The sequence below is a fragment of the Melanerpes formicivorus genome, unplaced genomic scaffold (assembly GCF_026170545.1).
Source record: "Melanerpes formicivorus ecotype bairdi unplaced genomic scaffold, bMelFor1.0.p_v2 SCAF_26, whole genome shotgun sequence".
Classification (NCBI taxonomy): domain Eukaryota; kingdom Metazoa; phylum Chordata; class Aves; order Piciformes; family Picidae; genus Melanerpes; species Melanerpes formicivorus.
This window is the reverse complement of record NW_027142378.1, coordinates 1,012,308-1,026,147: the sequence shown is the minus strand read 5'-3', so window position 1 is coordinate 1,026,147 and position 13,840 is coordinate 1,012,308. Positions and strand designations below refer to the sequence as shown.

Sequence of the window (13,840 nt, the reverse complement as noted above, 5' to 3'; positions counted from 1 at the left end):
AAACAGAAAAACCTAACTAAAGCAAGCTCTGGAACTGCTTGCCCAGGGAGGTGGTGGAAGCCACAGCTTGAGTGCTGGTCTCAGGTTTGGGCTCACTCCCAGAAGGACATTGAGGGCTGGAGCAGGGCCAGAGAAGGGCAACAGAGCTGGGGAAGGGTCTGGAGAAGAGGGCTGGGGAGGAGCAGCTGAGGGAGCTGGGGGTGTTCAGTGTGCAGGAGGCTGAGTGAGACCTCATTGCTCTCTGTAGTCCCTGAGAGGAGGCTGCAGGGTGCTGGGGCTTGGGCTCTGTTCCCCGGTCTCAGGTGATAGAATGAAAAGAAATGGCTCAGGTTGCACCAGTGGAAGGTTTAGGTTGGACAGCAGAAGAACCTTTCTTGCCTGAAAGGGTCCTCAGAGCCTGGCCCAGGGTGAAAGCTGAACCCTCATGCCTCCAAGCATTGAAAAGCTGTGCATCTGTGGTGGTCCTTGAGGAGCTGCCTTAGAGGTGGGAGTTGGCACAGCTGGGCTTAGAGCTGCCCTTGAAGATCTCAGAGGTCTTTCCCAGCCTACCTGACTGGAGGTTGAGGCCCCAGCCCTGGAGGTGTTGAAGCCCAGGCTGGATGAGGCTCTGGCCAGCCTGATCTAGTGTGGGGTGTCCCTGCCCATGGCAGCGGGGTTGGAACTAGCTGATCCTTGTGGTCCCTTCCAACCCTGACTGATACTATGATTCTATGCCTGAGTGCCTCAGGGATTCTATCTTCAAACTGACAAGTTCTAGGCCTTCCTTTTGCAGCATCCTTGCCAATTTCTGTCACATGGGGCTGGAGAATGGTAGTAATTTCCTTTTACACAGAAGGAGCAACAATCAAAGCTGGGACATTTAATACTTGGATCATTTTCTCTCCTATTTCCTTACCTGCCAGGATATTGATTTTCACTTTGCAGGGGGGTTGTGTTCTCCTTTATTTCCCTCATCTTAGAGGGTGGATGCTGAGCTGTTCTTTGTAGCCAGCTTAAAAACCCACAACAGAAGGCCCTTCCACAACAAGTCCCAGAGGCAGCAGGGAAAATTGCTGTCACCCAGCTAAAAGAGATGAACTGCTGGAAGTGTGGCTCGTTAATAGTCCTCATTTTGATGAAGATTATGACTGGAAATGGGGAACTGATGGAAATCACAAATGGCACAAGGGAGCAGAACTTGCTGCAAATTCATTAGGCACTGCCTGAGACTCCCTTTAGCACCTACTAAGGAATCCAGATGCTTCTGCACCTCACAAGAGGCACCTTTGTGCTCTGCCTGGCAGGCAGAGCAGCTGCTCAAGGAGAGGAGATTCCCTAGGAGGGACTGGGTTGGGGAAAGGCAGCAAGAGAGTTACTGAAGTGGAAACAAAGCCTGCAGAAGGTGAGGGTGAAATTGTGAGGTTTGGTTGAAGCTTTATCCTGCTCATGACTCTCTTCCTCACAGGATCATTAAAGGTGGAAAAGCTCTCTGAGGTCATCCAGTCCAACCACCAACCCAACCCCACCATGGCCACCAAACCCTGGCCTCAAGTGCCATGGCCACAGCTTGCTGGAACCCCTCCAGGGATGGGGACTCCACCACCTCCCTGGGCAGCCTCTGCTAGTCCCTGACCACTCATGCAGCAAAGACATTTTTCCTCCTCTCCAACCTAACCCTCCCCTGGCACAATTCCAGGCCATTTCCTCTCCTTCCATCACCTGAGCCTAGGGAGCAGAGCCCAACCCCCAGCTCCCTGCAGCCTCCTCTCAGGGAGCTGCAGAGAGCAAGGAGGTCTCCCTCAGCCTCCTCTTCTCCACACTCAACACCCCCAGCTCCCTCAGCTGCTCCTCCCCAGCCCTCTTCTCCAGACCCTTCCCCAGCTCTGTTGCCCTTCTCTGCACCTGCTCCAGCCCTCAATGTCCTTCTGGGAGTGAGGAGCCCAAACCTGAACCCAGCACTCAAGCTGTGGCCTCCCCAGTGCCCAGCCCAGGGGCACAATCCCTGCCCTGCTCCTGCTGCCCACACCATTGCTGCTCCAGGCCAGGCTGCCGGTGGCCTCCTTGGCCACCTGGGCACTGCTGGCTCATCTCCAGCTGCTGGCACCCAGCACCCCCAGGGCCTTTCCTGCTGGGCACTTTCCAGCCACTCTGCCCCCAGCCTGGAGCCTTCCTGGGGTTGTTGTGCCCCAGGTGCAGGACCCAGCCCTTGGCCTTGGTGAACCTCTTCCCCAGCTTTGTTGCCCTTCTCTAGACCTCCTCCAGCCCCTCAATTTCTTCCTTGTTGTAGAGAGGGCTCCAACCCCACCCTGAGGACTCCAGGTGGATTCTCCTCTTCTTCTTTCCCTCTGTCTCCACCGTTCCAGTGTCCCTGTGTGAGAACTGCACTTAATGCACTTGTGCTGCTTAAAGGGATTAGAATCATTTCCTGTTTCAACTGCGAGCCTGAGCAGGGAAAGAAAGGAGCTCGTTAAGAGGATTACTCGCTGGGGAGGGTGTCAGGACACAGCTTTCAGCCTTAATTCTGACGGGATGTCAGTCTCAGGGCTCAGAAGTCAAACCTTCGACGGTTTTCAAACGGCCCCTTCTGTCCCCAGGGAGCAGCTCCACAAAAGGAAGCTGCAGCCTGAGCTCAGGAGGCAAGGTGCTGGGCACAGAGCAATAATGGGAATGTACAGCCTGGGGAAATCCCTCTCAGAGCTGCCAGTGGGGGAAAGGAAGGAGGAAGTGAGCCACAAAAACAAAAAAGAGGCTTTCAACCACTCCAGGGTGAGGACACAGAAATCTCTTTGTCCAGATGAGCCAAAGGGAAAACAACCAAGGGATCAAATGAGGAGGAGTGGGGAGGGAGGAAGGGGAAGGATTTGACTTGAAGGCTGCCTACAGCTCACTGAGAGGGAGGTTGGAGCCAGAAGGGGTTTTGGTCTCTTCTGCCTAGTCTCAGGGGATAGAAGGAGAGGGAATGGCCTGAAATTGTGCCAGGGGAGGGTTAGGTTGGAGAGGAGCACACCAACCCCAGGAAGGCTCCAGGCTGGGGGCAGAGTGGCTGGAAAGTGCCCAGCAGGAAAGGAGCTGGGGGGTGCTGGGTGCCAGGAGCTGGAGATGAGCCGGGGGGTGCCCAGGTGGCCAAGGAGGCCACCAGCAGCCTGGCCTGGAGCAGCAGTGGTGTGGGCAGCAGGAGCAGGGCAGGGATTGTGCCCCTGGGCTGGGCACTGGGAAGGCCACAGCTTGAGTGCTGGGTTCAGGTTTGGGCTCTCCCTCCCACTTGAGGGCTGGAGCAGGTCCAGAGAGGGCAACAGAGCTGGGGAAGGGTCTGGAGAAGAGGGCTGGGGAGGAGCAGCTGAGGGAGCTGGGGGTGTTGAGTGTGGAGAGGAGAAGGCTGAGGGAGACCTCATTGCTCTCTGCAGCTCCCTGAGAGGAGGCTGCAGGGAGCTGGGGGTTGGGCTCTGCTCCCCAGGAATAAGGGATAGAAGGAAAGGGAATGTGCCAGGGAAGGGATAGTTTGGAGAGGGGGAACAATGACTTTGCTGCAAGAGTGGTCAGGGACTGGCAGAGGCTGCCCAGGGAGGTGGTGGAGTCCCCATCCCTGGAGGTGTTCCAGCATGCTGTGGCCATGGCACTTGGGGCCAGGGTTTGGTGGCCACAGTGGGGCTGGGGGGATGGTTGGGCTGGGTGATCTCAGAGGGCTTTTCCAAGCCATACCAGTCCATGTGTTTGTAAGTAGGCCTTGCAGCAGGAAAGCATTTCTCTGGAGAAGTCCTGAGGGGGTCTCTCTTGTAGGGTTTTTTTCCTCTCATTTTTCAATTTGTAGAGGGTTGCAAGGTACAAAATCACAGAGTGGTAGGGACTGAAGGGACCTCTGGACATCATCTGGTCAACCCCCCCCTGCTGAAGCAGGATCACCTACAGCAGGTTGCAGAGGACAATGCCCAGGTGGCACTGGAGTCTCTCTGAAGGAGACTCCACAACCTTTCTGGGCAGCCTGCCCAGGGCTTTGTCACCCCCAAAGTAAAGAAGTTTCTCCTTTAAGGTCAAGGGAATCTTTCTGGGTTCCAGTTTGTGTCCCTTGCCCTGTCACTGGGCACCACTGAGAAGGGCTCAGCCCCATCCTCTTGGCCTCCATCCCTTAGCTGTGGATCTGTTCAGTCTGGAGAAGAGAAGGCTCCAAGGAGACCTTCTTGTGTCTGAAAGGGGCTGCAGGAAAGCTGGAGAGGGTGTCAGGGTGTGATAGGACTGGGATGGAACAAAACTAGATTCAGATTGGATGTCAGGAAGAAGTTCTTCCCCATGAGGGTGGGGAGACACTGGCACAGGCTGCCCAGGGGGGTGGTGGAAGCCTCATCCCTGAAGGGTTTTAAGGCCAGGCTTGATGTGGCTGTGAGCACACCTCACACAGGGTGAGGTGTCCCTGCCCATGGCAGGGGGATTGGAATTGGCTGATCCTGGAGGTCCCTTCCAACCCTGACAGTTCTGCTGCTGTGAATCTATGATAAGCATTCAGAAAATCCCCTCTCAGGCTGCTCTTCCCCAGGTTGTGGTTGGGTTGGGGTTTTGCTTGGGGTTGGGTTCTGTTTGTTTAGGGTTGGGTTGAGGCTTGGTGGTGGGCTTTGGTTGGCTTGGGGCTTGGTGGTGGGGTTTGGGTTGGGGTTTTGTTTGGTTGGGGTTGGGTTGGAGGTTTTTTTTCCCTTTTCTCTCTGCTATTACCAAAGCCTCCTGAGAACAGTGAAGTGCCCTCAGCAGGGAGCATGGAAGCAGCTCCTGCTTTGCTCTGACAGCTGCAGGCCGCTCGCTGCCCTCCCAGCTGAAAGCTGCTCTGGCACAGGCAGCTCCTTCAGGGTAAAACACGTCCCTGTGTAGCACCAGCGTGGGGAACAGGGCTGGGGAGGAGCAGCTGAGGGAGCTGGGGGTGTTTGAGTGTGGAGAAGTGGAGGCTGAGGGAGACCTCCTTGCTCTCTCCAGCAAGGAACCTCTCAGAGCAGCCTGAGAAATGAATTTGCTGAGATGGTGATGAGAACCTGAACAGAGCAGATGCCCTTTGCCCATCCAACAGCTGCCACTGGAGCGCTGGCAGTGCAGGCACTGCAAACCAACCAAGGCTCAGCCAAGCCACATGGATGAATTTTGATGCATTTTACCTTTTTCTCTGAGCTCAGAAGCTTTGCTCCTTTGACTGGGAACACAAATGTAGCTGCAGCAAATCACCACCTGAATAAAAGCAGCAGGAGGGCCCAAAGCAGATTTTTGCAGGCAATTGAATTCGAGCAGGAGCTCATCAGAGCTGCCTAAAACTTTCTCTCCTCTCCTCAGGTGTTTCTGCAACTCAGAAGGGTGACAAGAAACCTGCTGACTCAGCAGGAGTCTGCACAGCCTTCCAGGAACACCAAGGCACTGGTGTCAGCAGAAGGTAACTCCCTGGGATGGTTGTTTGTGATGAGGGCCAGCAGGATCACATTGGTAGGTGATCCAGCTGGAGGCCAGTCCCCAGGGGTGTCCCCCAGGGATCAGTGCGGGGCCCCAGCCTGGTCAATATCTTTATTGATGATCTGGATGAGGGCATTGAGTCCATCAGCAGGAAATGTGCAGATGACAGCAAGCTGGGGGCAGGAGTTGATCTGTAAGAGGGTGGAAAACATCTGCAGAGGAACCTTGCCAGGCTGGACAGATGGGCAGAGTCCAAGGGCAGGAGACTGAACACATCCAAGTGCCAGGTTCTGCACATTGGCCACAACAACCCCAGGCAGGGCTACAGGCTGGGGGCAGAGTGGCTGAGAGCAGCCAGGCAGAGAGGGACCTGGGGGTGCTGGTTGAGAGTAGGCTGAACATGAGCCAGCAGTGTGCCCAGGTGGCCAAGAAGGCCAATGGCATCCTGGCCTGCATCAGGAAGAGTGTGGCCAGCAGGAGCAGGGAAGTCATTGTGCCCTGTGCTCAGCACTGGTTAGGCCACACCTTGAGTCCTGTGTCCAGTTCTGGGCCCCTCAGGTTAGGAAAGATATTGAGATGCTGGAAGGTGTCCAGAGAAGGGCAAGAAAGCTGGGGAGGGGTCTGGAGCACAGCCCTGTGAGGAGAGGCTGAGGGAGCTGGGGTTGCTTAGCCTGGAGAAGAGGAGGCTCAGGGGAGACCTTCTTGCTGTCTCCAACTACCTGAAGGGAGGTTGTAGCCAGGTGGGGGTTGGTCTCTTCTCCCAGGCAAGCAGCACCAGAAGAAGAGGACACAGTCTCAAGCTGTGCCAGGGGAGGTTCAGGCTGGAGGTGAGGAGAAAGTTCTTCCCAGAGAGAGTTGTTAGCCATTGGAATGTGCTGCCCAGGGAGGTGGTGGAGTCCCCATCCCTGGAGGTGTTCAAGAGGGGATTGGATGTGGCACTTGGAGCCATGGTTTAGTAGTCATGAGGTGTTGGGTGCCAGGTTGGACTTGATGATTCTTGAGGTCTGCTGGTACAGTTTCCCATCAGTGTAATCAGGTGGAGCATTTGCTTTGTTGTATCTTTTCTCCTGTTCAGTGAGGCTTTGATCTTCAGCCATACTTGCTGTGAACACAAAGCTTTTCCCCCTTTTGCATCCCTTCCTAGGTTGCCATGGGAAGTGGAGCTGAACCTTGAGGAAGAAGGGTTCTGAAAGGGTGTGTGTTCAGTACTGAAGCAGGAGCCAACCCCAGGTGGAACAATGAGCACAGCCTCAGCAGCTGTCCTGTTGGTGTGGATCCTCCAGCTGGGGGCTGCAGGAGGGCAGGATGTATGTGAGAGGCAAACCACTGCTGAATGGAGGCTGGAGCCCAGTGCTAAGGTCATCAAGTGGAGCCCAGGGGAGAACATCTGCTCTGATTTCTACACCCAGTGCTGGGACATGGACCCAAGTGGAGCTGGGGAAAGCTCAGAAGCAGCAACCCTGAGTGTCCCTCAGCTCTGCCCCTTGCAGCTGCAGCTGGGGGACAGCCTCTTTATCTCCCCCGAGCCATCCTCCCAGCCCCATGGCTTCAGCTTGGCCAATGTCTCCAGGGAAGAATTCCTTCACTGCCCCACAGATGACCTTCAGAAGCAGCTGGTTATTGTCTGCCAGGCTGGAGGGCTGCAGCAGGTGGCCCCTAAGTGGCTTGGTGTTGGCAGCCATTACTTTACAGAGCTGCAGGGCCGGGGTCCCTCTCTGTGCCCCGCGGGGGCTCCGGCTGAACGTGACGGTGAAGCAGCAGCTCTGCCAAGGCTCCCCAGCTGACCCCTTGTGCTCTGGCCATGGCAGATGCCTGAGCCACCTCTGGGACAGAGACTATCGCTGCCACTGCTCCTCACACTACTCTGGGAGGTTCTGCCAGAGCTTTGATGTGTGCTCCACCAACCCCTGCCGCAACAAGGGCTCCTGCACGGCGAGGCCAGAGCTTCCTGGAGGTGCCTACGAGTGCAGATGTCCTCCCATGTTCTCAGGTGAGGCTCTTGCCTGCCAGGAGTGGATGTTGCACAGATCATACAATGGCAGGGATTCATGGGGTGGGTTTGGACTGGAAGAGACCTTAAAGCTCATCTAGTGCCAACCCCCTGCTGTGTGCAGGGACACCTCCTGCCAGCCCAGGTTGCTCAAAGCCTCATCCAACCTGGCCCTGAACACCTCCAGGGCGGAGGCAGCCACAGCCTCCCTGGGCAGTCTGTGCCAGTGTCTCCCCACCCTCACTGGAAATAAAATAAATAGCAAAATGATGTCACTCTAGCACATGAGTACTTTAGAACCTCCCCTGTGGGGACAGTTGGGGCTGTGCAGCCTGGAGAAGAGAAGGCTCCAGGAAGACCTCAGAGCTGCCTGAAGGGGCTCCAGGAGAGCTGGGGAGGGACTTCTGACAAGGGCTGAGAGTGACAGGATGAGGGACAATGGATTTGAGCTGGAAGAGGGGAGTTGGAGATGGGAGATGAGGAAGAACTTTGTGAGAGTGAAGGTGGCACAGGTTGCCCAGGAGGCTGTGGATACCTCCTTCCTGGAGGTGTTCAAGCCAGGCTGGATGAGCAAAACTGGGCTGGTGGGAAGTGTCCCTGCCCATGGCAAAGGGTTGGAAGGTTGGAGAGGACTGGAGCAGGCTGCCAAGGGAGGTTCTGGAGTCCTCCTTCTCTGGAGGCTATTCCCAACCCACCTGACGTGTTCCTGGGTGGTTTATTCCAGGTGCCCCTGCTCTGGCAGGGGGGTTGGACTGGATGGTCTTCAGAGGTCTCAAGCTGTGCCAGGGGAGGTTTTAGGCTGGAGGTTAGGAAGAAGTTCTTCCCAGCAAGAGAGACTGGCCCATTGGGATGTGCTGGATGGTGGTGGAGTCACCATCCCTGGAGGTGTTTAGGAAGAGACTGGATGGGGTGCTTGGTGCCATGTTTAGTTGATTAGATGGTGTTGGGTGATAGGTTGGACTTGATGAACTCAAAGGTCTTTTCCATCCTGGTCTATTCTATTCTATTCTAGGGAAGGGGGTTTGGGGGGGCAAGAGAGAGGTGAATTTTTGCTAACCATTGCTATTGTCTCCTTTGCCCTAGGTCAAAACTGTACAGAGATAGTTGGGCAGTGCCAGCCAGGGGCATGCCTGAAGGGGAACTGCACCAACCTCACCCCAAACACTTTCCTCTGTGAGTGTGAGAGAGGCTTCACAGGTGAGCAACATAGAATCATAGCCTCAATAAGGTTGGAAAAGACCTCAGAGATCAAGTCCAACCTGTCACCCAACACCTCATGACTAAACCATGTCTTCAACATCCTCAGCTCCTGGCCTCCTGGGAATGGTTTCTGTGCCTGGGGAAATCAATTTGCTTTGTGGAAGGTCTCAGAGGGTTGTTGCAGGGTTTGCAAATTCCCTTTGCTTTTTGTTGTTGCTTAGGTTTGGTGGAATCAGAATTCCTTCAAACTGTTCATAGGATCACAGAATGGGTTGGGCTGGGAGGGACCTCAAACATCATCCAGCTCCAACCCCCTGCCATGGGCAGGGACACCTCCCATCAGCCCCAGACTGCTCAAGGTCTCATCCAGCCTGGCCTTGAACACCTCCAGGAAGGAGGTATCCACAGCCTCCCTGGGCAACCTGTGCCAGTGCCTCCCTGGGCAACCTGTGCCAGTGTCTCTCCACCCTCACTCTCACAAAGTTCTTCCTCATCTCCAGTCTCCATCTTCCCTCTCCCACCTCAAATCCATTGTCCCTCATCCTGGCGCTCCCAGCTCTTGTCTGAAGTCCCTCCCCAGCTCTCCTGGAGCCCCTTCAGGTGCTGGAAGGCAGCTCTGAGGTCTCTCTGGAGCCTTCTCTTCTCCAGGCTGCACAGCCCCACCTCTCCCAGCCTGTCCCCGCAAGGGAAGTTCTAAAGTGCTCATGTGCTAGAGTGACATCAGGGACCTGTGGTGACCTCATGACCTTAGGGGCTACGATGTGACCTTTGATCACTCCTTTGGGGCCTCTATATGACCTTTGCTGATCTCTTTATTTTTTCAGTGGTCCACAAACCTATGGCTGTGGCCCTTGGGGGGCCCTGCTTTAGGGGCCGTGGCCCTTGGGGGGCCCTGCTTCAGGGGCCGTGGCCCTTGGGGGGCCCTGCTGCAGCGGCCGTGGCCCTTGGGGGGCCCTGCTTTAGGGGCCGTGGCCCTTGGGGGGCCCTGCTGCAGTGGCCGTGGTGCCTTGGGGGCCCTTGCAGGCTCTGCTGCAGCGGCCGTGGTGCCTTGGGGGCCCTTGGAGGCTCTGCTGCAGTGGCCGTGGCCCTTGGAGGCTCTGCTGCAGTGGCCGTGGTGCCTTGGGGGACCCTGCTGCAGTGGCCATGGTGGAGCTGGGTTGATGTTTGGCCTCTGCCTTAGAGGTCTTTTCCAACCCAAACACATCTCAAATGCAAAGTTGAGGATCAGAAGGTCTTGCTGGGTGATTGAGACTGATCCTGACATCTGTAGCCCTCACTTTCGGCCTCCTCCCCTGAGCTGTGCTGGGAAGAATAAGACGGGAATGATGTGAAGGGTCACTGAGCTCCTGATTTATTGGTGTGTCTTGATTAAACCAACTCTCAGAGGCATCATCGATTTTTACTTCTGATCTGCTGAACAAATCAGAGGCTTGGCAGAGGAAAAGCTGGGATCAGGGAAATGAACCTGAAGCCTCCCTGTGTTGTAAACACTTCCTGGGGGTCAGGATGGCTTCAGAGACTGTAGAATAGACTAGAATAGAATAGACCAGACCAGGTTGGAAGAGACCTTTGAGATCATCAAGTCCAACCTATCACCCAACACCATCTACAAGAGAAGTAGCAATGCTCAGGAGGATGTTCCATAGGAATGAGGTCAGTATAGAGCTGGAACTTGGATGTCCAAGGACACCAGAAGGCTTTCAAATGTCTCTTTCTTGGCAGCATCAGTCACCCCTGGGAACCAGGGAGTAGGAACAAGTTATGGCACAGGGAGGCAGGGTTGAGAGGAAAAAACCCAGAGGGAGAGGGGGGAAGCCCTGGCCAAGGGGGAGAGGGAAGGGGGAAAGCCCTGGCCAAGGGGAGGAGGGAAGGGGGAAAGCCCTGGCCAAGGGGGAGAGGGAAGGGGGAAAGCCCTGGCCAAGGGGGAGAGGGAAGGGGGAAAGCCCTGGTCAAGGAGAGAGAGGGAAGGGGGAAAGCCCTGGTCAAGGAGGGAGAGGGAAGGGGGAAAGCCCTGGTCAAGGGGAGAGGGAAGGGGGGAAAGTCCTGGTCAAGGGGGAGAGGGAAGGGGGGAAAGCCCTGGCCAAGGGGGAGAGGGAAATGCTCCCAGAAAGGAGGACTCCGGAGGTGCCTTCCAAGCACTACCATCCAGCGCAGCAGTGCCTCTGGCACCTCAGCAGCCAAAGTGGGAATGCAGGCTGAAAATAAGCCCAGCCCAAGGCAGGTGGAGGTTTAACCCACCCCAGGCAGAGGCTTACATTGGAGCTTAGCTTTTTCCTAGGCTGTGTTGCAGGGTTTCTGCTCAAAGGCAGCCTGCACACAAACGCAAGAGCAAGGCTGGGTGTGGGGTTTGTTCCTCTCCCTTCCCCAGCCCCATTGTTCCTTCAGACACCTCCCAGAGCCATCGGAAGAACTTTCTCCTGGCGCAGCGTGGCTGCTCATTTGAATCTGAATGCAGGTCGGGGCTCACTTCCTTTTCGTGAGCCAATCAGAGTGGCAGCCAATTGCTCAGGTTAAGGACAGAGGTTTCTGTTCCAAGGAGGGGAGCAGGGGTGGGGGATGGGAGGAGGATTTTTCTGGTTTGCCTTCCTTTTCCTCAATGACTTCCCAGAATGGCTCTGCAGAGAGAGGGGGAAGCAGCTAGACCTTGGAGAGTGCAGGGCCTGCAGCAGCTTTCAAGCAATGCAAATGCAATGCCAATACTGTGGCAAGCAGTAAGCAAAATAACAGCCCCGAGGTCCAAGCACTGTGTCTGCAGTGTACAAGACCCATGAGGACACAGAGCTGGCTGTGTCCATGAGGGATGATCCCTGAGCCACAGAAAGGCTTGGGTGAAAAGGGACCTGCCATGGGCAGGGACACCTCCCAGGCTGGATTCAGGCATCTGGCTGCTAGGGCAGCCAGCGAGGCTGGAGGGTGGGAGGTAGCTCAGATCTGAGGGCAGCCAAGCTGCTGAGGGGTTGGGAGAGCAGCTCTGGTGAGGAGAGGCTGAGGGACCTGGGGGTGCTTAGCCTAAAGAGGAGATGGACTTGATGATCTTTGAGGTCTCTGCCAGCCTTGGTGATTCTGTGAGACTGAGAGGAGACCTTGTTGCTCTCTACAGCTCCCTGAGAGGAGACTGCAGTGAGCTGGGGGTTGGGCTGTTGTCCGTAGTAACCAGTACCAGGTCAAGAAGAACTGGCCTCAGGCTGTGCTGGGGCGGGGGGGGGGGGGGGGGGGGGGGGGGCGGTTAGGTTGGCAATCAGGAAGATTTTCTTTGCTGCAAGAGTGGTTAGGGACTGCCTGAGGCTGCCCAGGGAGGTGGTGGAGTCCCCATCCCTGGAGGAGTTCAACAACTAAGTAGATGTGGTACTTTGGGACATGGTTTAGTGGTTGTGGAGGTGTTGGGTGGAAGGCTGGACTGGATGATCTTAGAGATCCTGCCCAGGGAGGTGGTGGAGTCACCACCCCTGGAGGTGTTCAGGGGGGGATTGGATGTGGCACTTGGTGCTGTGGTTTAGTCATGAGGTCTGTGGTGACAGCTTGGACTTGATGCTCTTTGAGGTCCCTTCCAACCTTGGTGATTCTGTGGTTCTTTGTTAATGACAGCAAGTACCAAGGCCCAAAGAGCTCTAGCCCAGCACAGTGCTGGCCCTGGAATGGGAGAGGTGCCAAAGGCTGCATTAAGGCCACCAAATCCATCACTATTCCTTTGTTTGTGGAAGGGGTTGGGTGCTGGGGTGATGGATGGATGGGCAGAGAGGTGGATAATAGAACAAGCAGGGCCTGCTGCTGCTTTGCCTGTCATTATTCATAGTTAGCAGCTGGATGGGTGAAGACAGAGCACAGGTTGCAGAGGATTGAGTTAATATTGATGAAAACATGGAGATGGAATCTTGCCTCTTTTTTTCCCCTCCTCCTCCTTCTTGCCTGTGCTGCCATTTCACTTCATGGAGTCATAAATTACACTTATGGAGAGAAAAACCAAAACAAAAGCAGGAGGTGATGGGGAGACTTAAGTCTAGGCAGCATACTAAAGTCACACAAACCCTGAGGAAGCAAATAGTAAGCTAAGAGTAGTTGTAGGAAGAGGTGAAGCACTGCAGGAATCATGCAGGAGGTCAGCATCAATCCCAGAATCACAGACAGGTTTGGGTTGGAAGGGACCTTCAGGATCATCCAGTCCCAACCCCATGCCATGGGCAGGGACACCTCCCACCAGCCCAGCTTGCTCAAGGCCTCATCCAGCCTGGCCTTCAGCATCTCCAGGGAGGTTGGACTTGATGACCTTAGAGGTCCTTTCCAGCAAAGCAATTCTGTGATTCCCACATGGTGGTGGGACAGCTGCACTCCACTAAAGCTCCCTCCTGAGCATGTCCATGTAATGCTTCATCCCCATCAGAGAATCAATAAGGTTGGAAAAGACCTCAGAGATTATCAAGTCCAACCTGTCACCCAACACCTCAGGACAACTAAACCATGGCACCAAGTGCCACATCCAATCCCCTCTTGAACACCTCCAGGGATGGGGACTCCACCACCTCCCTGGGCAGCACATCCCAATGGCCAATCACTCTCTCTGTGTAGAATTTCTTCCTCACCTCCAGCCTAAACCTCCCCTGGCGCAGCTTCAGACTGTGTCCTCTTCTTCTGGTGCTGCTTGCCTGAGAGAAGAGACCAACCCCCACCTGGCTACAACCTCCCTTCAGGGAGTTGCAGACAGCAAGGTCTCCCTGAGCCTCCTCTTCTCCAGGCTAAGCAACCCCAGCTCCCTCAGCCTCTCCTCACAGGGCTGTGCTCCAGACCCTTCCCAGCTTTCTTGCCCTTCTCTGGACACCTTCCAACAACTCAACATCTTTCCTAACCTGAGGGGCCCAGAACTGGACACAGGACTCAAGGTGTGGCCTAAGCAGTGCTGAGCACAGGGCACAAGGACTTCCCTGCTCCTGCTGGCCACCCTGTTCCTGATGCAGGCCAGCCCTTCCTGTAGCTATTCTGTGGCCAGTGGGAACAGGTCTGAGCAATCCATCATCTGTCATCTGCTGCCTGGGCCAGCAGAGCTGTGCCTCAAGGAGCACCCAGCTGTGCTGCTGAGCTCAGTGCTCACAGCTCCCTTCTGTCAGTTCACATCAGTGAAGCCACTGACACAGACCCACCTGGAAAGCACTGAGAGGCTGCTGCTGGTGGCTGCAAGGTTCTGAGCTTCTGCATGTTGCATAAAAGCAGGTTTGGAAGGTGAACTGAACACAGTTTGAGGTCAAAACCATTTCCCCCCCC

General features: G+C 55.6%; 1 protein-coding gene across 1 annotated transcript in view; it reads left to right on the top strand.

The window, feature by feature from the left end:
* EYS (eyes shut homolog) overlaps positions 1-13,840 on the top strand; it is a 162,670-nt gene that overhangs the window by 22,575 nt on the left and 126,255 nt on the right. The window contains 4 exon segments of the mRNA XM_068153724.1: positions 5,284-5,380; positions 6,542-7,118; positions 7,120-7,387; positions 8,471-8,584. Of these exon segments, the coding sequence (XP_068009825.1) occupies positions 6,636-7,118; positions 7,120-7,387; positions 8,471-8,584 (865 nt within the window). The 5' untranslated portion in view covers positions 5,284-5,380; positions 6,542-6,635.